Source organism: Melanotaenia boesemani, chromosome 10 (assembly GCF_017639745.1).
Source record: "Melanotaenia boesemani isolate fMelBoe1 chromosome 10, fMelBoe1.pri, whole genome shotgun sequence".
NCBI lineage: Eukaryota > Metazoa > Chordata > Actinopteri > Atheriniformes > Melanotaeniidae > Melanotaenia > Melanotaenia boesemani.
Window position 1 is genome coordinate 22,864,401 of NC_055691.1, and position 26,953 is coordinate 22,891,353.

Here is a 26,953-nt window from a genome sequence, read left to right on the forward strand (position 1 = left end):
AAAAGGTTTCCTAGTTTATTTTTCTATTATCTCATCAGATTAGTCAGTTATACAGCTTACACAATTTTCCCTGTTGGTCAGCAAAAATACAAGAGACGTGTTTTCACTGGGTGTTTGATCCACACATCATGAAAACACATTTTCACTGAAGAATTGGACAAATGAGCAGATATGAGACCAAATAAATCTTAAAGGACAAAGAAACATCCTGCCATGGACAGAGCGAACATGGATCAATGACTATTTTACAGTCATGTGAAAAAGAAATCCCAACCTCCCAGTTTTAGGGTTTACCGGTTAGGACCAGTGAGAAAAAGTGCCAGGTTATAAAATGAGGTAAATACAACCTTAGATGGACCACAATGCATGGCATATTTTACATTAATTGTTGAAGAAATTCAAAGCAAAATACAGAGGCAATATGTAAAAAACTGAGTACATCCTGGGTGTGATTATGCTCACAGCTCTGAGCGTTGCATGGGTGGATAGTAATGTCAACACAGCACAACTGTTTATAATAGTATAACATCCCAAATACAGCTCTAGAAAAAGTTGTACAGGAGGTATAATATGCATAGAGAACCATTACTACAGTTTCAACACCAGACTGGGACATTATCACTCGATTATATCAACATTATCAGTGGATATCAGCCCCATTCTTATGGGACAGTAGGGCTTTTCTCAGTGTCATCCATAGATGTCATGTAAAAGCTGTAACTTACAAAAAGTTTTGGCTTGTTACACACACCTGAGCGACGACATCAGCAGTGATTTTAGAAAAAGAATTGTTGCTGGCCATCCATCTGTCCTGTTTAATCCAATCAAAAGTGCAGTCAGAATAAAAATGCTTTATGTAAACATGTTAGCTGATCCGATTGGCTTTGATTGGAAGGAATTTTCAATCCGATGGAGAGGAGTGGTTCAAAATTTATCACAAATGGATCAGGAGGAAAAATAGCCACGTATACAATTTTTGCAATCGCGTGTGGTGTATGTTGTTTCTACACATGCTTGAACCACATGGGACTACATGATGTTATGAGTTTCATGTAAGACTTATAAATGATAGCAGTAAAACAATACTGGACTTTGGCATATACGTTTTTGTTAGAAACTGAAAGAGTTAAGAGTTATTAGGCATTTCAACAGCCAAAAGGTTAAAAATAAAAACAAAAATAAACATTTCTTCTTCCTAACAAGTAGGCACAGTGTATATCAAAAGCTTTACGATCGTATTGTATCTGCCCATCACGTAAATACAGCTGATCGGATCACTTTATCTAGCGCTCATATAAACATGTCGGCTGGAATCGCCGATCAGATTGATTACAATCGGAAAGATGAAATATTTGTCCAAGTAAATCTAGCTAATGAGCTGAAGCAACTTTGTACAGAAGACTGACACAAAATTCCTCATTAACAATGTAAGCGACTCTGTTATCTCTACTGGGGCCTCTTGGCCAGGTCATATTTGTAAATGAGAATTGGTTCTCATTTTACCTGAAATAGTACAGGTTAAAAAAAAGCCTGATAATGTAATACAGAATTACTTTAAATTATTGCTGCTGTAGGTTCTGGCTGTTGAACCAGTCTTTCACAAATTGCTTTTTTTTTTTTTTTTTTTTTTCTATTTCTTGTTAAACAGGAGACTTAAGATAAATATGGTAGTCAAAGTTGTTTATCTCTTAATCCCTATACCAATTTCTTTCCTTGCCCTCAACTGGAAGAATAAAATACCCATTAGTCCTCAACTCCTGAAAGAAAAGGGACACCTTATCCCTGCATAAGGGAGGGTTAAAGTCAAGTAATAGAATCAAGGATGGGAACTAGATTTAAGCTGTAATGCCCAGATTCTGACATAAAAATCTGACTCCAGTTGCAAAGGTAGCATTTGAGAAGAAGGCTTTGAGGCACAGCAGGGATCTGGCTGCCACATTTTTTTTTTTTTTTTTTTTTACTTTTTTTTTTAAAATGTTACCTTGATAAAGGTTGCAATATCTGCTTAAAAACAAAAGGTTGCTTTTGGCCTTTAAACCATTTTAATTACAGAGAGGTAAGACCATCCTGTGCTTCAATTTTCACGCATTTCAATATGCCAGAGTTTTGGCTGGAAGGTAGCCCCTAATGTTCGTAATCTTCCAATCATCAATGGACATCCTGGAAAAGATCATGTTGTGTGTTACATAATACCTTACGGTTACATAAGCACTTCCTGTCAGGTTAGATGATCAGTTTCATACATCAGCCATGGCCACCTCTATGGCTTTTTTATTGGATATATCTCAAGCAAGCCCCACAGAGTAAACACTACATTTCCTAATTGATAATAATTTTTTGCAGCTAATTGGTGAATCTTTTTTTTATCTGTAATCTTATTAGAAATTGATGGAAACATACTAAACCTATGTAAAACCTACAGTTGTCCTGCTGTCATAAATGGTAATTCAAGACAGATTTTTATAAAATTAAGAAAAATGACAGCACATGCATTGGTAAATGACACCTAATCTGTAAACTGTTATTTTTATGTCATTAAAACCATGTGTTTAATCTTCCAGAGAGGCTGAGTATTAGTTTACTGATCACACAATACAGCTGCCATTCACCAAGCAACTCTTGGTCACATTTGAAAACTGTCAACAGCTGTCTGTCACTGGCTCATACTCCTCTCTGCTGGGAATTTGCTGAGAAATACACCCTTCATGGTAAGTCAGTGATCCAGCACACGTGATAGTTGCGTGGCAGCAACTACTTTAAATTATAGAGCGAAAAGAATATGTTGTCTGTTTGATCCTGGAAAAAAGACAAATACGTTCATGGTCTGAAGTGTCAGTGTTTAATAATTTATTGACTATAAATAAGACTGGCTAATATTTCTTTACAAGACAACATAAACATAGTCAGTGGCAATAAAAATGAATGTTGGAAGTGCTAGAAACTGACAGCTTCTCCTTACACACCCTGAATGACCAGTGTGCTTGACCTATTCCATTTTTATATACAATTATGAACAACTATGAGATTTTAGAAGTAATATTATAACAATTTGCTCTCTTGCAGAGTTAGAGAAAAAAATCAAGACATTTTTTATGCATCTGCAGCACAAGCTTGGGAAGCAGTTTTCAATATAAAAAGAAAAATGTCATTTTAACAATTACAACATGCCTAAAAACTGCTGGAAGTCAATTGAATTTAAATTTTATGTTACTGAAAAATTCTGTCTAGAGGCTATTAATAATTAACTGTAGTGACCTTTTACTATTCAACTTGTCATTGGCACATCCATTGATACGTCTGTTCCCGTTCCAGCCCCTCTTTGGTCAAAGTTCTGTCTCCTCTGTCTCACACAGCTTTGCTACAATGCTACATAAGGCAAAAACTGACTGTCAGCATCAATAAGCAGTTATTATGACTCTTCAACAAACAACAAACAAAGTCATATACTGAACCATGCATAAACACCCTGTTTTGACATTAAACTTTGACTAAAAATGTTGCTCATGATCAGTGTTCTTAATTGCTTATGTGAACACAGCTTAGAACAGTACATCAATAGACACGCCATAGATTAACACCAGTACAGCAGTTCATATAAACTTAACAGAGGAAGAGTCTAAACAAATCGGCAATCATTCCTGCAGAGTGAGAGGTTGTTTTCCACACAGATTCTCACCACTAAAGGCCTCGAATAACTGTACACGTAGCTTTAATTGTAATGCTGCGCATGGACCAAATAACACCCAACTAATCATACAAAAAGAAAAATCTATTTCCAAAGCTTAATTCCTGTTTCTTGTAATAACTGAATTAAACCACGTTTATGAAATCTCATAAAAATGTTGACAATTATTTGTTTAATGTCTGCATGTCATCGAAAGGTTAAAATTTGTTATGTCCGCAGATGATACAAATCTATTTTGCTCTGGATAAAAATTAAAGGAACTTTTGTATGCTATTGAAAGGGAGCTAGACATTCTCAAAACTTGGTTTGATGTAAATAAATTGTCTCTCAATATTAAGAAAACTAAATTCATGGTTTTTGGCAATCAAAAAGAATTGATGGGGATATTAAGTTAAAAATCTGTGATGTTGTTTTTTAAAACAAAATTTATAGGGGTTGTGATTGATCATAAATTAACATGGAAACAACATATTGATCACATTAAAGGAAATGTTTCAAAGTCAATAGCAATCCTGTACAAATCTAGGGATATATTAAACTATAAGGCCTTGTATATAATATATTGTTCACTTGTACTTCCTTATATATCTTACTGTTTGGAATTGTGGGGGTCGACTTTTAAAACGACTATAAATTCAATAGTCAAACTACAAAAAGGAGCTATACGTATTATTAATAAGGCTGGTTACTATGATCACACTAATCCAATGTTTATAAAATCTCATGTTATGAAATTTAAGGATTTAGTATATTATAAAATAATGCAAATCACGTTTAGAGCTAAAACAAAGTCACTCCCAGATGGTGTACAAAGGTTTTTTTCAGTACAGGAGTGCAAATATGATTTGAGAGATGTTTACTCTACAAAATGCTAAAAAAAAGGGATTAAAAGGAGATGTATTTCTATTGTTGGGGTTAAATTATGGAATAATGTTAATAAAAATGTTAGAAGGTGTAAATCGCTTTTGGTTTTCAAAAGAATGGTTTATAAAGCTATTTTTGAGGGTTACAATTGTGAATGATTTTGTATTTTGCTATTATGTTTATTTTTGGAGGGTAGCTTAAACTGAAATAAAAAAAAGTAGGACAGGCATATATAAGCATTATGCTTCAGCCTGTGGCTTTTCAGTCACTACCTAATACAAAGATTGTTGACTAGTTTATATTGTCTAGAATGTTTATACTTATTGTATTGTGTGTGATGACTGAATAAAAATACTACTACTATTACTACTACTACTACTACTAATGCCTGTGAATTCACAGTATTTAAACATGTATCCATTAAATTCGTAAATGTATTTGCATTACAAACAACACAGTCGAACAACACCGAGTCATGGAAATATGACTGTTGATGTTCCTGCTGTGTCAACATGTATTTGCCAATAACTGCAGAATGCAGAGGACAGATGAAATCCATTTGGTGCAACAAACAAAACACTGAAGTGTCTGTCGAATAAAGATTATTAATAGGGTTCACACACAGAGAGGTCACATATTTGTAATTTCTGCGATGGTCCACTTTGTGCACTTTCAGCCCCTCAGCTCCTTCATCTAAACATACAGCTCTTGAAGCATCTAGTAAAACCCAGGACCTCTAAAATTGTGCAATGGTGAGAATATAATGTATCCCAGAGGAGAGCTAAAGACTGCACAAGTGCCCCAGGGGCCTTCTGGAGAAAGAGAAGTATTTGATTCTCTCAGTACACACATCACAGTAATGTAAGCAACTCTGCCTCTTTGTCAGGCACACACACACACACACACACATACACACACATTGTATTGCCTATTTAACAATCGACACATTATGTAAGTCTCAAAACACAGGAACGTGCATGTCCTTTACTTTCATGCACACAAAACTCTCAGCATCTTTATAAAACCATTACCATGAAGTTTTCTGGCTGTGTGGGTCTGTGACTGAACCTGTCTAGATGGGTTAATTGAAGAGAAGCCTGGGAGGTGGTGATGCTCTATGCTTAGATTAACAGAAGGTTGATGCAGGTTGAGTCAAAGCAGTGGGGTAACACTAAACTCCACCGAGACATTCCAAGCAACCCGTCTCAGCTACTACAGCACCGCAGGACCACACTCCCAACCTCACAAACCAACCATCACCTTGTCTGTGGCTCGACTCCCCTCATAAACCACACATACAGCCAGGTCCTCGTCTGTAGCCAAGACAAAATTACAGATTTTTTTTTTTTTTTCATATTTTATTCTAAAAAAGAAAATAAAAAGCAGGGGCAGGTTTAAGGATATATTGTGTGGAATAATAAAAAAAAAAAAAAAAAAAAAAAAAAAAGAGTAATTGCATTATTAAAGATTTACTGGTAAATGTTGAGCCAATTGATCCCTCAGATACGACTATCATAACTGTTGCATTTTTGTTTTGTTTTTCTTTTCTTACACGTTTTCCAGGGTTGCTTTTTTTTTACTTTTTTCCAGCAAAGTTGCCAATCAAGATTTAAAAACAGAGAATGAGGGGCAGTCATGCAAAGATGTAATACTTCCACAAAGGAAGGAAGCAAAGAAAAGGACGGCTGAGGTAAAACTAATTGTGTAAACAACCATTAACCAAATGATACAGCTAGCTTAACAACAATTGCTTTAATGCTTTTCTTAATGGCAGTGGCACATAGTGTGTTGCATGTACATGCTGGTGCAGTGGGGAAAAGCAAACATAATTACTGAAAAGTCAATAAATCACTAACCATCCATTTTCTATACCCTTAATTCCAGTCCCCGGTTATGGGGGACCTGAGTCTATCTCAGCAGTTAGCAGGCAAGAGGCAGGCTACACTCTAGACAGGTCACCAGTCTATCACAGGTCTATATAGGTGGCTTTGTCATGGTGAATAACTCCTTTAATTGTTTTGGTGGAACCACAAATTCCCATGGAAGTCTGTCTTGTGGGACAGGAGGAGAAGATGGTAGAGTGACACAAAAGCAAAATTTAGTTTCTAAATTAAATAATTTGCAGCTGCCATACCTTAAAGATTTTGCTTAGGTGTAGACAAAAAAGTATTAGTTTAGGATTAGGAAAATTATATGGTTTAAGCAGTCCAATGTTGCTTAAATGATTACAACAGAATTGGATGTCTCCCTGCCAAAGGAAAATCTCCAACATCATGGATATCCACTGTCTGGGATGGGGCCTGTGACCCTGGTGGATCCAATCAGTAGAGTAATGAGTTTTTTTTTACATTTTACATTCTGCTGCAATATATATATATAGTTATATATATACATATATATATATATAATTTTAAAACACATAACACCATGCTCAAGTCATGTTCAATTAACTTTCTTTCTGTTAAATCAGGTGGCATGCACTGAAAGAAGTATAAGGGTGCTAATGCTTCTTTATTATTTCTGCTAGAACATGCACGTCAGTGTTTGGACTTTTATTTATTTATTTATTTATTTATTTATTTTTGTTTTAAATTTAGCCTTGCCTCAGGCTCTAATGTCATGAGTGGACACCCCCACATGACTGTAAAGATGAGAACAACCATTGTAGAGAAGCATTTAATGAGCTCAGTCCTTCAGGGCTGGCGAAAATACAATGATCTAGATATGCACCAAAACTTATCGGGGTCTTTCTCTGCCATTGCTCAGCTCACCCCAGACACTGTCAGATTATTTTCCTAGAAACCATGGAAGTTTAAAATCAAAATTTATCTGCCAAAACAGCCAATTCTACCTGACCACATGATGTTTTGTGAGGAATGTGTAGGGTTTTGAACGACTTTCTTTCCAAACCATGATCTTTTCCTGAGCAGTTTGCTGCCTACACCTAGCAGTCTAGCCCACCATCCTAAACCGGTTCCACTTCTCCAACAAAAGTTTGCTGGATGTTTAGGATGAGACTCAGGCATGGAACCAAAGGGTTTGCAGACAAAAGTAGAGATATGATAGATACATTATACATGCAGGAAAGTATTCAAGACATGCATTTTTTTTTATTTTATTTATTTATTTTTTTTGTGGTGGCTTGGCTGCTATTCGACACTTCTTATAAGCATATCTTAGTAATTTTGCATAATGTTACTGAGAGATAAAAACTAGACAGCAAACCTCCACCATGAATCTTGTAAATATCTTCAACACTATTCCAACTGTTTGCCTCAGAGGCCACTCTTCCACTCTTCTAACCTCTCTTTAACAAAGAATAACAGTCACAAAACTCAGGTCTACAAATACCGATAATTTCCTCTGATAACATTCCAGAACCAATGAGTTTCCAAGTTGAATACAAATATTTAAATAGCCTTTTCCATGCATAACTTTACTGCCAGTTTCAGAGCTAAAACATCTACCACAAGCTTTGGAATGGAAAAAAAATGTGGTTTTGAAAATAACCCCTGCTAATGTGAAAAAGTTGGCAAATACGACACAGACCAGATCAATCAAGGCCTCATGTTTCTCTCTGTGATCTGCACATGATATGAGGTGCTATGGCACGGTGAAGAGCGATGATGATGCTCTCTAACTAGCAGCCTGGTTTTAGACGGTGGGCAGGACAAAAAAAAAAATAGCAACAATATGGAGAGAGGTATTAATTCAAGCCTAGACTTCTCACACATCTTGTAGTGAAAGACATGTGAGGCTATTATAGGATTCCACCGATGAATGTGCTTCTCTGATTTAGATAAATAAGGCCAAACTGAACACTGTATCTCAATGCCTGCTTATGCAATGCATTTGTCAAAAAATATGTGCTTGCAGGCTAACTCCATGAAACACTGATATAAGCCTCAGACAATACTTCAAAAGGATAGCATGCTATTTGAAGAGTTTTGTTCTCTGTAAGGCTAATTAAAACATGTGTCATTTGTTTTCAGGTCAAATGTGTTGTACAGTTTTGGCCCCTATTCACGAGGAAAAAAAAATCCTTGACCAGCAACCACAACTTGCAGCATTTATTGCTATCTAAGCATGCTATACGCTGTTAGCACAGACATACTGTCTATTTATTCCTAAAGGATATCCTCCTGATAGGAGAACATGTAGTACAGGACACACTCATACTGTATATGGCAATGCCAATGCCAAGGGCATTGTTTGTTCTTCGTGTATTGTGGAATCCTGCCCTGTAAATCTGTGGCAGCTCAATACATCAATTTCTAAGCATAAACACATCCACAAATTTCCCTCTCTACAAAAGATGGGGAAGGTTATCTCAAGGATGTGGCTGAGTGTCTGTCCTCTACAAGCTGCTTCCCCAGGCTTTTCTGTATCCATTCCCTTGGCCTTTAATGGGTGGTGCAGTACCTTTTAGACAAATGACATAATGTTTTTTAAATTAACACTTCAACAAGGACTCTGGTGTAAAGTGACACTTCTCAACATACTGTTGAACATGTTAAAGGTGAAGTATAAGCAAGCGACATATTAAGCTCAGTTCTATGGCTTTCCTGTCTTCTGTTAACCATTACTGCTATTACTTAAGTGTTTTTTTTCTCTCTCTCTTTTCTGTGGACAGTGCTGACCTGTGATCCTCGGGGGCCTCTCTTGTGGTCCCAGTCTGAGCGGGGGAGCATCTGTGGGAAACAAAGACAGAAACATGTTTAAACAACAATCCTGCACATCCTGTTTCTGTTGGTTTCCTAAATCAGAGACATCAACATAATGTAGATAAACTGCAATGTGACAGAAAGGAGGAGGGGCACAAAGGGTGATGCAAAAACGAGGAGGAGCATGAGGGGGGTTTTTTGTCCCCACTTTTTTATTTAATTTTTTATTTTTCATTAAGCATACATGTCTAATGCAATCTCACAATCAGGACTGATTTACTCCTGCTTCTATTCACTGCCTTGAGGGAATGTGGAGGCTGGGGATTTTTATGCTGTCTAATTACCAGTCACTGTGTCCTCCCACAGGTCTTGTAAACCTGTTTTCCACTTTCGTGGGACTCTCCACATGCATGAGCTCACAGCTTAGTCCCTGCTTTTTTGATGAACAAGTTGCATGAGAGGTCAGCCTTGAACTCTCCTTTCCTCTGGTAGCTTTCTCACCCAGAGCAATAAGAAGCAAAGCCAGCATTCTCCTAAATTCCTGTAGCACAGACTGAGGTAAGAGGCTTGAAATTAAAGCCAATTTAATAGTCCTCGTGTATTTTACAGTGCTGGTGGAGGTCACTGAGTTGTGTCAAGCTGGGAATGAAAACATTAAGAAACCAGTTCAATATCTGTTGCAACAGACAGTAGTGCTGTTGTGTAAGGGTTTCCCCACTGTACAGTCACTGATACGATCATTTAGATGAGTCACAGAACTCACTCTTTATATTTGCCAGACTGTTTTGTTCAAGAAATGTGGTTAAAATAAATTTAGAAATGGGAAAATGCTATACAAGATCAACAAAAATATATATAAGTTTATGTGTGTATATATATATATATATATATATATATATATATATATATATATATATATATATATATATATATATATATATAGTGTCAGAATGTGACAGAAAATCATTTAAAGCTGAAGTACTTTAAGTTTTCAGTTGAAGTGTAAAACACTCAAAATCTCAGTTAATCTTCTCTGTGTCAGGATGGATTACTTACAGCTGACTGACAGCAGCCCTAGCTACCGCCACACTTCATGTCAAACATTCTTAATATATCGATAAGTTATTATCTTTTCCCAACCCAGCTCCACTGACTTCAAACCAGATAGAAACTTCTCATAAGAAATAATAAAATTGGGTGCAAGTCACAAAGGACTCATCCCTCACAGGAAGGAGTAGTTGGCAGTGAAGTGATGTGCTGCAAAAGGTTTAAGGGCATTTAAGGATCTTTACTGTAACTCAATGTGGGAGTAGCTGCAGGTTTAAATCATGCGTGTTTTTATTTATAAGGCTTTTTACTACTTTTTTATAACCATACATACATATTTACATAGCTGAGCAGAACACACTATCTGATCTGTTGGCTTCTTTGTGGAGCTGTCATGGTACATCTCGTCCTTTGGTCAAGGTTCTGGCAACAATAAGCAATGCAGCACAAAATGTGGTGACCCTGACGTAGAACAAACAAGGTTATGCCCACTCTGTATAAAAGGCACTGAGTTTGCAAGAGTCTCTCCATTGTTTGGGATTTAAAAAGCTTAAAATTATGATAATAATAATACTGCATTTCTTTTTTTTGCCAAAGCATTTTCTCACCTTGGTTCAACACTGTGTCTTCAAAGCTCCAGCAAAGGTGCAGATACCATCTCAACCACTAAAATTAACCAAACTGGATTTAAAAAGGAAGTCAAGAAGCATTCAGCAGTGTAAAAGATGCAGGTACAAGATGTAAATCATTGTCAGTGATAGTATAAGCCACTGTTTGTCTTATTCTTTATTAATCTGACGGCAGGATTTTTCTTGTTCAGTATCAGAGTTGGAAGTGAAATCCCCTGCAGTTGGAGCAAAGTGCTGCTCCTTTAGGACGTCCTGCTATCAGTGAGACTCTCCAGGCGCACATATATAAACAACTTGTTAAGACTGATGCAGACTGTATTGAAGTCTACATGAGGCCTTTGATGTGCCAAAAAAAAGTGGGGGTTATATAAAGTCGAACTTAAAAAGATATCCTTCTGCAATGAGTGACTTTGTTGCCCAAAGTGGAATTCATTTTCACTTAGAGAAGTTCAAAATATTTGCATGTGTGTATAACTAAAGAATGAGTAAGGAATAAAAAAGGTTTTACAAAATTTGTGTTTCAACTTCTGCAAACAATTCTGCGAAAAAAAAAAGTCTTTAAAATCCTCTAGAACATTTTTCTGGAAACCAAGAAAAGCAGTCTGACTACGTCACTGCCAATGTTATGTCTGAAGAGGTAAAACCACACACAAATGATTTCTTAGATATCTCCTGATTTTTTCATGAACTCCCTCCAGGCAGTAGAACACAGCTGAAGCAGTAAACCTTCCAAATGGATTTGTTTTCTTCCTACAGCTCCAGTACGCCTACTGGGAAAAATAACAATGATGTAGAAGTTGTGCCCTTTGTTTCACCCTCTGCTAGATTCATTATTCCTCCACATAACTCAGAATAAGCCTGGTCTAATAATGGCTTTACATCTGATACAGTAATACTCTTGATTTACGAGTGACTGAAATCAGTCCTACAGGGACAAATAAAAAAAAAATGCTTTGCGTCTTTGAAGATGGAAAAAGTGTGTGTCTTTCAGTGATAGTTCAGCAGTTAACACAGTAACATGACACACAGCTGAGCCGCCTTTATGAGGCTCAGGCTAATTATGAGTATATTCTGGAGGATGTGCAATTACTTTAAGGGGGCTGCTCATAAGAAACAAATAAAATTAAAATCAATATAAAATAGTTGCTTATTTCGGCTTTGTTTAAAGAAAGCTGCCGGAAGGAGCTGCTTTCCATTAAATAAAGTGGAAATGAGTGGGAGTAAAATCAGCACTTCGTTAAAACAGCACTTGAGGAAAATGAGCTTAAGTATAGTTTACTCAACACAAGTCAGTATGTTCTGAATAATGTGAAATTATTTCAGAGTTAGTTGGGATTTTTTAAAATACTGACAAAAACTATACATTTTAGTATTGCCTGCTATACCGGCTGTTGTGGTTCTAGCATCTTTAGCAGCAAACGTACTGAGGGAGCATGCAGATTAGTAAATTCACTAGAAACCAGTCATTACTGGTGCCATCGTTCTGAATTGCTGTGCCAATCACGCTGACAAATGCTGACAACTGAATAATGAGAAGAAGCTTCCCCAGGAAATTATATTTATACTATATTATCTAAAGGGTGCAGACTGGCGTGGCATAAGCATAAAAACTGAAATCTGCAGCCAGTAATGATGGAAATAAATCCTGATAAATTACTGGGCATTTAAATGTTCAGATGCATTTAAAATGTTTCATCTGGTTACATATTAGTTTAGAGTGCAACACAATGGGATTTGAACAATTCAAGAATAAAATGTGAAGCGTTAAGAAAGCTACAAATGTGTCAGCAGAATGGAGTATAATTGAAGAACTGCAATATGAAACCTCACACATAAACCACAGGAAACAAAGATCAACAGACCAGTCTGCATGTTTGATGTGATTAATCTGTAAAAACCTGGCATCGTTTTCATGTCATCTCATGGAGGCAAACTCAGGGGAGAGTTGTGGATAATGACACTAAACTTGGATGCAACAGATTTATCAGCATGTTCAATGCATGTTGATTTCTTGAAGGACAGAGTTTCCACTCAATTAACATCAGCTGTGTAATAATGAACGATATATTAGCTCAATTTTTGGGGGTTCAAAATGTGTGGAATAGTGACATCTAAATAAGTAAGTGAACAAGCCCACCAAATCCTAAATTATGGTGGCTCATGGTTTTCATGCAGTTCTACACAAATTACAATGTAGACATTAATATCTTATTGCATGTTTGCCATTTTACAATAAAATATTATATGTGTATTTGAAAATGAAAGTTAAATTTAACCTGACTATAGACTATATATATATACAATGAATGTAGACACCAGATCATAAACATGAAGCCAGAAAGCCATAATGAATTTCCTTAACGTGAAATATCACGACAGGTTTCATTAGATTTCAAGATATCTTTAGACTTTCTCTAAAAAAATAATAAAAAAAATAATAAAAAAAAAAAAAAAAATCAACATTTCTGAAATATTAAGCCAGTACATTTCCCCCACAAGCCACCATGGTGTTGTTTCCTACAACTGCTCCTTCTTATCATTGTGCAAGTTTCCTTTCTGAAAATAATTCTACAATAATTAAATCACAACATGCTTCAAAGAGACTAATTATTGTCATTTGTCTCAGAGCTTAGTCACCTTTTACCAGTTCCATCCTTTTATCCCAATGCAATACCTTCTAAGTGCAAGTATAGACAAATCAGGGCAAATACCTGACGTAGACCGTCCACCATTGCTGAGGTGGTATTTCTGTGCATGTTAGAGCAAAATGAATCTGAATCTGAATATTTTCTTAACAATGTCAACAAAATCTGGAAGGACTTGCTCATTTCTGGGGTGTTTAAACAGCAGTGGCAAACTTTAATAATGGTTTAAAATAATAAAAAGCGTATGTAATGAACACAGAGCTTTTCCCCATGAACATTGCTGCTGTCTGTGTCTGTGTGACTGACACCGTTTGTCCACTGATGGCGGTGTGTTGGCATTGGGAAGGAACACTGGACATTACGAGAGCGGAGGATAAATAGTATACTGTCATGGAAACACTGGATTTTATTCCGAACAACAAAAACAGGGCACGTTTTATTAGATACCCTTCAGTAACTGTTGACCACTGTCTAGCGCTGTCAATCCAGATATCCTTCCAAATCCCTGCTGCTGCCCATGCTGGCGGATACGAAGTAATTATGACTCGCCACCTCAGTAATGGCAGTGCTGCAAGATGGTGCAACACAAAAAACGGCCCCTGGATTAGTATGTAGCAACTATTGTAGGCTTCAGTATGGCACTTCATACTGGCTTCATCCATGTTGTATATGAAATAAGGACTAGAAGGCAAAGTTGAGCTTACTCCCACTAGAAATAAAACTGTTCATGTATTTAATGGCCACATAGACCGCCACTAGTGACTGTGCTGTCTTTTTTATGTCTCTTTTTGAGAATGTTCATTACCATGATCTCCTTCACCGTTGCCAAGTTTGCGATTGCCTCAAACTGATGTTGGAACTTGGAGGTGAACTCTGAACTCTGCTCTCTAGTGGATGTATTGTTTAACATTCATGCCAAATTAAGACACATGAGAGAACTGTATGTGGGCCGTGACATTTGACGCTGACACACCTACTTATGTACGTAAGAGGAGAATAAATGGGGCTTTAAGAGAGGTGCATTTTTGTTCTGCACAAGGACTTTAGTTCTTATACCACATTTCTTCAGTACAGTCACTGTTAAAAATGTCTCAGGTGTTGAAGAGAAATTTTAACAGATTTAGATTTTAACTTCTGCCTCTGTAAGAGTTGTCAAGCCTGTGTCCATATAGACATACAGTTTGCTTGAAGGCATACAGGTAAATAAGGTCAAGGATCCTCATAGTCTACATATACAGCATAGTATGTCATGAAAACACATCTGCTACTTTCTGATTGACGTGTAATAATTCTAAACACCAGCACCAAGGTAAACATCCAGACTTCCTTCTACTGACTGTTATGCAGCCAGCATTAAGGATGCCGATATACACTGCAGCCATGTTCTGTCCACCACTGTGGCAAAGTGCTGTGCCTCTGAGGTGCTGGGTAAACACCACAGTGTCAAAGCACAAACAAACTACTGGAACACGCTTGTTGTTTAACTTGCTGCTGCCAATATCCAGTTGAGAACCACTTTTCTGAGAGTGTGAAGAGAAGACAGCAGCAGTAGCCCACTTCTACATTGATCTGCATTGATTTTCTCTCATCCTTCATCTTATTTTTCTCCGGCTGTTCTATTTTATCCCCCCTTTGCCGGCATGACGTCTGTGTGAGTCTATTTAGATCTTCAGTAACTGTGTTAGCTTGTTAGTGTACTGGATTTACTATCAGTCTAATTTAGTGTCCATGAGGACACAGTTTGACAGCAACAAGAAACTGAAGATCAGCCTGCTGTGTGCTCATCTTCGAGTGTTTTAGGGTTAATTAAGGTTGTGTCCAAGAACCGTGAGATCAGTCAGCAGGATTTCCATTAAACTTGTCCCAAGGGTTTTATGAACCACCTCTCTGTCCATTTAAACATGCAATGCTCTCTATTACAGTGACGTTTGCAAACTCATGAATTCACACATACTGTATGCCCTCTAACTAATGCACACACACATACTCACACTGCTTTGAGGATTCAGAATATTTTCTTACTTTAATGCTCCTTTGTTCTTTTATCTCTGCTCTATGCAGTGACGTCTGTAGTGCTTGACTCAGACATCCCTACACTCACTTTCACTTCAGCTGACAAAGGGAAAGTAGGTCAGATTCTTCTGAGACTTGCAATGTGGAGGCTTCAGAAATGAAAGGACGCAATCAAAGATCTTTATCCTCACTTTCATCAGTTGTAGATGCACAGCAAACAATGCTTATATTAACTTTGACAGAGAGATGTAATCTTGTTTTGCACCTGCAGGTGGAGGTGTTCCCATAATTAGTCTTCTTTAACCCTGTTTTCCTCTGAGATCTTTTTTTACTGTAACTTCTTTTCTTCTTTTTTTCCAATAAAGGCCATGTATATTTGGATGTAATCCCTAGGATAATGATAATAGGATTTAATAGCACCAGTTGAAATAAATACATTCATGTTACAGCTAATATGGAATTATCCTCAGTATAAATTTCAACACCCTCATTGAAGGCTACCTGAATGTGGAAAGATATGATTATACAATCTTTTGGTCTACCAGGATCTCTTTATTTAGTCTTTGCTCTAAAGAGTAGACAGATACAGGGCAGCCAAGTGGGAAATTAGCTTGCATTTCTTTCTTTACAACTCTCAGCCTTACAGATATCTAAATTTAGCATATGGCACAGTCTTTAAACAGTTTTGAAAATGCTAATTTGTAATAATACTGGCAGAGGGATATAATAATTATCATGGGCAATTTTTTAAATGTTAACTAAATAATCAATTTTCTGGAAAGGAGTAGTGAATATATGTGATTTTCAACATTTTTATCTACCTTTCTACTACTTTTTTTTGTTGGTATTATCCGTTCTCTTACCTTTTCATTAAATAAACTATCATCCTCTGAACATTTGTTAAAAATGTGGCCTCAATGGACACAAGTTGATATGATAAGAAAAACAGATACTAAAAGCAGTTGGGTGTGGCAAAGCACAGGTTTCTCTTGGCACAAACTTGACACTCTAATTGTGTCCCCTTTTACTATGTGACTTCTTCAACCCCATCCCACCTCCTCTTCTGTCACATCCATCCAGGGTGTAGCAGCCAGTGAAGGACACTTGTAAATCCTTTCCTGCCTGCCTGCTGAGGGGAGAGGTTGGAGAATCATTCCTAATCATACTGGCTAATGTTTTACAGGTTTTACTGTGGGGGTCAGTAATCGTGGGCCATTTGCGTCATCACTAAAGGGGAAGGGAACTATTGGGGTGGGCCACCAAGGGCAGGGGAGGGGGTTGTGTGCAGGGAATGAGGAACACACTTATGTGTATGCAAATATTAGAAAATGCCCAGCTAAAAGCATCTTCACACTCTGTCATGCAGTAACCAGCAAAACACAAACCTAATGAACAGTATCACACACTGAAAATGCTTACAAGCATTAATATGATCACATGATCTGCTTTGTGTTTACTCCTCGTCTAGTCTTCACACATTCGTATTCAGATGCTTCTAATTTCTCAAGTGTGACTAATGGGATTTATAGTCTTTACATTTCCTGGGAGACAGCCTGATCCTAGAAAAACCCAGTGTGTGTGAGTCTCAACCAGAGATAGATCTGTCACTCTCCCAGGGTGAAAGCACAGGCAATGAGGATGCTGTGACCCACAGAAAACCTCAATGGGAGTACCCCACATTTTGACCTCAAAAACAATCTGAGACAACCATATGAAGCATGTCACTGACAAAGCAAAGGTTTCTAAGTCTATACGGCTAATGTGTTATAAAAGTCTTGTCACGTGGTTTCATGATAATAAATTATGTTATATTTTATAATATTATTCATGTACACACTATTTGCCTTGCTCCTAAGCTCCCAGATCTGCACATTTACAGAGGATCTGGCTGTGCAGACCTGGCAGGCCATCTCAAAAACAGCATGCCAAAGCCATTAGTGTATAATGGTACAGTCAGGATTACAGGAGGGACCTGGAGAGTTGCGAAGGGAACACAGCACTCGTTTGTTTGTTTTACAAGCCTCTCCTCTGTTGAGCCTGCAAGGTGCCAGTGGCTTTGTGTGGTTTAATTCCTGGTTGATTTAAACAGTATGCCGTGTGTCAACAATGGCAGCTTCTTTCTGGCCAGACCACGCTTCTTCCTAAGAGTTATGCCAAAATAAATGAGTTGTGACACTGCAAGTCATCTAATAAGCCTAAAGTAATTTTTCTTCCCTTTAAATACAAATAAATCTAGCCGACGCTGTCACTCAGAGGTTGATTTGTTTCCCATCGGTCACTGGACCTGCGTGTTGATCATAAACTGGGCTTTAAAGATGGCTAAAAGAACCATGGCTTCAACCAATGCCTTGTAGTTCCAAAGTCTTGACTGTGTCATTTGGCCATTGCCATCTAAGATTTTTGGCTGAAGAAGTGATGTGCAAGGAGTGGATGTAACCGAGAAACCATGTAAGTCCATAAGGTAGCAAGCACAACATGCTGGTCATACATAATGTGTAACAGTAATAAACATTAAAGAAGGAAATTATTATATCATGGTAAAAAAAAAAGCTGAACTAAAAGGCAAAGCTTTTGATTTACCAGTTGATTTCACCTAAACATGTGGGTAGTGACCAATAGAATTAAATTGTGGATAAAAGCAGCCAAGATGAATGAGTGTGTCTGAGGTCTACCTCAGAGACAGGGTGAAAAGTTTAGTCATTTTGGAGGGTAAATGCTACTGATCCTCCATATCAAGAAGAGCCAGATGAGGTGGCTCAGGCATCTGGTTAGGATACCTCCTGGATGCCATAGTGAGGTTTTCTGGGCATGTCCCACTGTGCAGATGTCCCTGATGCCCTGGAGAAGACTAAGGACATGCTGGAGGGACTAGCTGACCTGGAAACATGTTGGGATTCCTCTGAATGAGCTGGAAAAAGTTGGTGGGGAGAGGGAAGTCTGGGCTTTGCAATACAAGATGGATGGATGGATGGATGGATGGATGGATGGATGGATAGAATCACCCTTCTAAATGAATAGTTTGATTTTTATTACCTGAGGAGGAGCCATTGAAATCTTTTCTCAGCTAAATATCAACTTGAAAATAGAACTTTGTCCTTCAGGTTAAACTTAGAGTTGCTTGTTACTAATTAATACATTTATTTAAGTTGTTTTCTTTTTTCAGTGTAGAAAAAGAGTACTGTTCTGAGTGCAATGAAGAGGCAGAAAATGGAAGAAGCCATGTTTGAGTTTGCTGTTTTGTAAGAAATTTGAGAGTACACATTTTAGAAATTGAAGATCATAACTATTATTCCAGATAAGAAGAGTAAAAAGTGTGTTACTCAATCTGGTCAAAGAAGCAAAAAATCATGAAAAGGCAAAGCTGATTCTAGTTTTAAAAACAAGATTATCAGTTCAGCATGATGACCTGTAAAGTTGAACTGGGGTAAAAATAGAGTTCAATTTCAAATTTTGCCATTTAGCTGGACCACCATCCTTGTCCTGGTATACATCCACAGGAGGTCAACTACGATATTCACCAACTTATGTCCAATGTCACTGTGGATCATTACATTCTGTTGCTGCTACCTTTCTCTGTGGGAGATCATCATGCAGATAAGTATGGACAAATTCTGTTGCCTGCAGTTATAAAATCAAGATTTTATTAGAGCAAAGCAGCCGACTGAAAATGCTTTATTTGGCGTTTGCGTATACTATTGTATGCTTAGGCTTTGAGCAAATATATGAAGTAGTGATTCGATCCCTATGAGTGCATTACTGTGGATGGGAGAACTTGAATTTTTCAAAGATTTGGTGTTGAGGTATAATATTTGCATGCATGTTATAAATCTGGTTTAATTTTGACTAATAAAAATTCAGTTCTTTTCTAGTGTCTGTAACTGTGTTCACTAACATGGCTTTTCCAGTGGAAATCTTTAAGAACAAAGGGCTTCAGGGTGAGAGCAAAGTTGCTTGATTTCTTCTTGAAAGATAATTTCACCTATAGGATGGATGCAGTCTGTTGCTGTAGTGGGTGAACGGTATTCAAGATATTTGTTATCTCCAATTTGACTCCAAGTTATATATACATATATATATATATATATATAATATCCCCTTAATAGCTATGTACCAAGCAGCAGAGTGCAGTAAAGTATGCTAACATGTGGGTTTGAGAGCACTGACTTAATTCTTTTCATGTAAGCATCAATTTGCAGAGAAGTGCTTTTTTTTTTTTTTTTACTCTTCCATGTTTTTAATTTTTCAACTTGGTGGTTCCAACTTGGTAGCCAGTTCATGGAATTCTGTCTTACATGCTGACTTAATGTTCAACAAATGAAATGGACAGCATTAACAAACAGAGTGCATTTCCACACCATCCATTAATCTGGTGAATCATCCTGCCAGGGGATATGATAACATGACATGATTCTCTTTAAGACTTTCTGTAGCTTGTATGAATTACATTACTGAATGCCAAAAGGAAGGTAACAGGCAGCAGGTAAAAAGGGTCAGTTCACATTTCCTCTATTTCGTCACTTATTTGTATTATTCAAGCAATGGAAATTTGCTTAAGTAGTGTCCAGAGATCGAAGACTGGGTGTTAAAGTTCCACTGTAAAATTATTATATAAAGCCATATTGTAAGTCGAACTGGGAGGAGAAGCAATATTTTCTCCAAAAGACTCACTGTGAGTCAAGTGGGAGTTTTATTTTGTTTTTGTTAATGAACAGTTAAAGGACAAAAAAAAATAAAAAAAATAAAAAAGCAGAACTGACCTTTAAATTAGAGCAGAGGAAAAGACACTAAACTGCTGGAAAGTTTTTATTTTGACTTTATTTTGGTTTATAATGACATGTGGAGTTTGACACTGAAATTACACTCATCTAGCTTGAGGGTCCAACTTAGGCTTTGCTGTAACATCATTCAGGGAGAGGTAGATAAGAATCTAAGAACATTGGGTTCAGTCAAAGGCAATGTTATGAAAGCCGTATGGGAATTTGTGCATGCATGCTGCCTCTAGTGCAGGCATTAATTCATCTTTATTCACTGAACTGACTCAGCAAGGCCTGTTTTCTATATTTTGTCTGTGCTCATCAGAGAGAGGACCACACACACACACACACACACAAACACAAACACACACAAACACACATACACATGCAAGCATCTACCACTATTTCGGCTATCAATAATCCTATCAAGATTCCCACAGGACTCCAGTAAACAAACAGACAGCAATTGCCCGCTCAAGCATATGCCCTTAAATCACATCCCTTCATCCTTTATAAATCACTGATGTACAAACATAAACGTGCAGTAAGCCTCCACTAACAACATGTATATCTGTGCGAGGGCATAAATCTTTGCTTCCCCTTTTTTTTAGGTGGAAGGATTTGCATTACAGAGCTTTATCCCCTAGAAGAGGATCAGGTTAACCCCAAAGGAAAACTCTCCAACATTAAATTTTGAATTGCTTGTTTTGTCCCTGAGATTCCCAGAGGATTCTAGTTCCTTGTGTGGGGGCCATGAAGGTGCCGGAAAACAGGCGATGGCCTGCACTGGTGCACTCTAGTGGGCTAGACAAAGCACACAGCCATTAAGAATGGGCTGTCATGCTGATAACCATCCTGGAAACCTGTCTTAAAAGAAAGCAAACAGCAGGATAAGATATGGGAGATGCTGGTTGTCCTCAGGGAAAAGAGACTGCAGGCTAAGTGACAGAAAGCCATCTTCTTCGATGACCCTCATTGGGGCCCATGGAGGCTTAGTAAGTGTGAGGGGGCGAGCTGGTCAAGAATGAGCAACACAGGAACCAACAAAAGGATTAAGTAAGCAAACTACTCATTAATAATCAAGGAACATATCTAAACATTTAAAGAAAAAATAAACTAATGATCTCCCCTCTAGAAGGAGCTCTTGGTACAGGCCCATGGCACTTCCTCTCTATGTGGTTTTTCCCAAATACTTATGCTCACTCTTGCCCCCCAGCTCTCACCGCAGTGTTGCCACCTTAGCCACTTTGTCGCTATATTTAGCTAATTTTCAGACCTCTCTAGCAACCTTTTTTTTTTCAAAAACTACAAACTTTTTCTGATGTTATTGGACAGCTTTGGAGACTTGAGTGAACACAGGTATCTGTCACTACTTTGCAATGAGCAGCATGTGCTGCGCAGGGCCCTCCCCAAACCAAAAGCACTGAGAAGAAGCTTAGTCCAGCAGCAGCAGTCCCAGCTCCCAGTTGAGGTGCAGGCTGAAAGTGAACCGCTCAAAATTGCCACTGGCTGATCCCGCCCTGGATATTAATGTCTATTAATGAAGAGTGTGGATGAAAACATTAAAAAAGTCAAAAGTGCTGTAACATGTTGTAGACTCCTAATTAAAAACCAAACTACACTAAAAACAAAGAAAACACGGACACAAGAATTTTATTTCGATTCTAAACATTTTTAGTGTATTCATAAAATTTTGCCTCTCCAATGACATTATTCCTCTCTGCAGCATTATAGCTATATGTACCAGGTCATTTGGCAACTTCTAGCTACTTTTAGGACAGCCAATGGCTACTTTTCTTATTGAGGAAACAGTGTCTCACTGGTAAAACAAGACAAGGGGGTTAAACAAATAAGTAAAACTAAATAAAGTTGAAAACACAATAATACCTAAATGTACCCATTACAACTAGAACTAAAACATTTTAACTAAGTTTAAACAAATATGTAAACAAAGTAGTGTCAAGCGATAAACGAAACATAACTTAAATGTATTGGTGTATGGAGATCACCGCCTGTAGTTGTGTGGCTCTAAGTGGAGCCATCACAGTGAGCAATTAACAATATATACTACCTTAAAACCCTCTGCCTCAATCTCTTATGATAAGATGTTTGATTGTAATTAAGCTCTAGGGAAAAGGAACTAACCACCCAAAATGATTGTTCCAGATATTTACTTTGAACTTTTGTATCTATAATTTAAATATGTTATCGCTGTATGTGCATAAGTTAGTGATGGCAGTGATCTACTTTATTTAAAGTTTAGGTATAAAGAATGTAAAATAGTTTAATGGAGGGTAAAAATGAATAGCACCTCCCCTTGCCCCAGTGGCTGTGAAGAATGAGAAAAACATAAGAGGCAGTCTCTAACGTTACTGTCGAATTTGTCCCTTCTTGGCTACTGTAGAAACATAAAAATGCACCATGGCAAATAAACGAGGAAAGTGACCTGCAGTGCTTTGTGTAAAAATGAACCACTTTAATTCTTATTTTCTACAATTAGCAAAACATTTATGAGTATTAGACTTTTCTTGCCAAAACATTTCCCCTATATGTTACACATTTGATAAAAATAATAACAAAAAACATCTATCCAACATTCTTATGTTTTGTTGTTGCTGTTTTCTTTTTCCATCAGCTTAATAATAAATCATCTGATGCTTTTGTGCAATTTTTGGTACTTGAAATATGCTCTCAGCTTTACCGTTCATTGAGCACATTTCTTGCCTCTTTGACATACTGAAGCAATTAAGCTTAGAGAGAGCAGCAATGCTGAACAAAAGCATTGTTAAACAGATTCAGGTAAAACCTCTCCTTACTTCAGAACATTAGTCAGTCCTGCTAAAAAAAAAAAAAAGGAAGCGGAGGATTTTTTTCTGTCATAGGCCTTCAGGCCATGTTGAGACAAACTTCAGCTACTCCATCTAATTGAGGCTAGTCATTACATGAAGCTCCCAGGTTCAACTTTTTCTACAAACTAATACATCCCGCAGCAACGTGATACATTGGCTGCTCACAAACACAGACACATAATTCAGTTCTGTTATTTTTACCTCTGATTTCTACTCTTTATCTTTAAATTACTGCAAGAGAGGATTTGATAATAGCTTCTATTAATCTTTTTTACAGTTGTAAAGTCTTCCAACCCTTTTGAAACATTGTTTAGTCCTGGATGTCTCAGAGGCCTTCAGATTCATGGAGCTTCTTTCTATATTTCTCACTGGTACCTGAAGCTTGTATCATAAAACTTGTTTTGGTCAAATGGTTTGGAGACTTTCCAACATTGGACAAGAAATGGGACAGATTTCTGGTGCTAACACAGAGAATTCAAGATTGACCAGCTAAACATGCACCTATGTGAACTATAGAGGTGAGGAAAAAGCCTTACAGGGACAGAAAGATGCAAAGAGAAAGTATCAAAAGTAAATGTGATCAATACTGAGAATGATTCCTTGATTAGTGTAGATCTGTATTCTTTCCCTCTGTGGTAAATAACAGTAATTCGGGTTAAATGTAGCAGAGTGAAAAGTACTCTCATACTGATATAGCTCTGAAATGTGGTTCAAACGATATACAAAGCAGCATAAGATGGAAGAAAGTAGATGAGTACACTCACATTAATCCCAGTATGTCACTAAATGGATGTTTGTTTGCTCAGATAAATGTCTGTTTACAACAGACAGCCAGTTCCTTTGTGCATATGCATTGCATGCCACTCAGTGTATTCACATAGCAAACATGCAGAACATTTATTTATGTATCTCTGCTGCACATGGATGGTCTTGAAATATCTGTGTGTGTATACATGTGCAAAAGTGTGCATCTATGCATATGAGGTCCTGATCTGGAACAGCATAAACGTTGACCAAAAGCTATGAAAACACTGGTAGAAAAAAACAAGTCTGTAACGCTGCTGTTTAAACATGGAAAGGAATCCTAGTAAAAATACACAAAGTGCTTGTTTCTTTTTTCACACTCAACAACATGGAGAAAAACTTTCTTGAAGGAAAACTTTGCTCCTAGATCCTTTTGATCAGAGCTCCTGGTGCCTCCTACACACACCAAGCCAAATGGCTACTTGTGTTTACCTAGCCATGTGACTGAAGCCACCGTACGCCCACTGACGTCAGCCTGCATTCCTCACATTCATCAGTTGCAGTTCTCACTGATACCGTCTCAGTTACTGTGAGACAGAGGGAGCAAAGATCGTACATTATAAAAGCGGCAATCATTCACAGGGCCTGTGCTTGCTATGTTTATCTTTCCCTGATAAAATAAATAAGCTCTACTTTGCCATCTGTTTTTATAAACAGTTAAGCAGTTATGAACAGATATTGCCTGAAATAGTCCTCCCGCTCCATTTAAAACATGAAACCCATAAACAATTGCAAAGCTGCTGTCAAGAGATGGATGCATGGAACAAACAAGTCACTTCATAAATATGCATGTATGCCTAAGTTTTCATCTACATTATGTTGTTCTTTGATTCTTTTGCTTGAGGTAGTGGGAGCCAGTTATCAAATAATTGTGCTCTCTATCATATATGACATTATTAGTACTATGGAAGACATCACTGACAATGAGGATGCCACAGCAGTGTGTTCATGATCATTCTCAGTATGTGTCAATTGAATTCTAATGGCATCAGAATAGCTTGAAGTTTGCCTTTTTTCGTCTTTCACTGAATGAGGATGTATATGCTAATGAAGACCTGTCCACATCTCTGCCTGCCAGCAGATGACACCTCCCGACCGACCCTGAAGCGACATTATACATGGTCACATCAAACTGGAAGTATCTGAATGGTAATGTATTTACTTTTTATTGCTTTCTACAATATTGGAAATGCAGTGTTTGCTAGCTGAGTTGCTCCTGGCCTGCTTCTCATCATAGGCTCTTCGACGACTTTGCTTCTTGCTGTTTATGTTCTGTCTTATGAAAACTTCTCCTCTAGCTTGTGCTATCATCTCATTTCATCCTTTCCTTACACTGCATGCAAAAAGATTTAGCCAGCACGTTTTCAAGATCCTTTCAGGATCTGTTCTTCTAATATGGCACCATTTGACGTTGCCTTGCTACTGTAGGTGGTGCTCTGCATGGCAGCGCTAATGGCTAGTTTTGTTCAACAAATTATGCACAACATAAAGTAAAAAAAAAACAAAAATAGCGAGAAATTATCATAAAAATAATATTTGGAATAAAGTCTTTTGTGAGTAACTCAAAGGTAACCATGTGTATAAATCTGTGTTAAGAACATTCTGAGGTTTTAAATGCAGTTTATGTGACAGAAAAAGGAAACATGTATCATGTCTCACTGTTATTAGAAGAACCATGTGACATTATGTAACTTCTACACCTCCAGAAATGATAAATTAAATCTCTACAATGTGGAAGCCAAAAACAACCATGCTTGGTATTATTCTTTAATACTCTAATCTCAATATCATAAGTTAATTACCGCATTATGTTAAGATAACAAAGCAGGTTTAGTAGTGATTTCAGATTAATTTGCAGCATTATCTTATAACATAACTTGTTTCCTGAGATAACAAATTAATTATTCTGTGATCAAAGAAACCAGGACGATTTCTGTTATGATTATCAGCAATCAGGAATGCCACGCCAGCGTCCACAGATGACATCTTGACAACCGAAGCAACTGATCTAAGCTGATAAAGTCACAAGGCAAAAAGAGTCGGCCTGATGTCTTTTGCAGTCACATCTGCTAATACGCTTTTTTTTTTAGCAGCTGCTGGCTGACGTAGAGAAATGAACATTGGTCAGCTTCTCATCTTGGCTTATTAGATAATGTCTGCTCTAATAAATTAACTACAGCAAACAAGATTGGATTTAATGATAAAACAAGATGGATACCAACACTCATGACGGCAACTTTGAAAGCTGAAATTTAAGAAAATAACAGAAGTGTGGGTGTTTTAAGCAAGTGTAAAAATCTGTTTAACTTCAAAACACAAATCTATTTTTTATTCTTAAAATTTAGCATAAAAAATAACAAAATTGAAACTGAAGACTGTTTGTGCCTTTAAAAAGAAAGATGAACAAAACAAAGCTCATGTCCTTTGGAGCTGTTAAAATGTCTCATGCAAGTGTATTCTTCACATGACTAATTTCATGAACAATACAGTACTTTTTCACACCCAACCAAAAACCAACCAAGGTGAACAGAATTTTCCCTCATTTATGACCCAAGTTAACAATTTTGTTCCTTTTTCTGGAGATGTTTTCAGCTTGGAACTGCAACTTTATTTTTTGTTTATTACAGACATAACCTCAAACAGCACTTTTAAAACAGCTGGCATGAATTTTGCATAACGAATATTTTTACTGTTTGCTTTAAAGGTGGTGTAAAACACTATTTTAAATTATCTTTTAATCATTGGCCCAGAGAAGATGGTTGTGTTTTTGGGTAGTGTTCACTTGTTGCTTCTTCTTTGCAAGATAGTTTGCATTTGTGGATTACACTGCAAACTGAGTTTATTGCATGTGTCACTGCATGAGCTCAGTAGCGCTTCCAGGCAGTGATTTCTCAGTGTTCCTGAGCCCATGTAATTATTTCCAGAAGAGAATCAAATGCAGTACCAACCGTGGGCCTGAAGCATCCAGTTTTGACCTCCAGTCTTGTCCCATTCACACA

At 37.3% G+C, this 26,953-nt stretch overlaps 1 protein-coding gene across 1 annotated transcript in view; it reads right to left on the bottom strand.

Annotated features, from left to right (window-relative positions):
• Nucleotides 1–26,953, bottom strand: part of pde3a (phosphodiesterase 3A, cGMP-inhibited) — an 85,850-nt gene that overhangs the window by 25,944 nt on the left and 32,953 nt on the right. Inside the window, exon 2 of the mRNA XM_041997535.1 lies at nucleotides 9,190–9,240. Within this exon, the coding sequence (XP_041853469.1) occupies nucleotides 9,190–9,240 (51 nt within the window). The remainder of the gene's footprint in view (nucleotides 1–9,189; nucleotides 9,241–26,953) is intronic.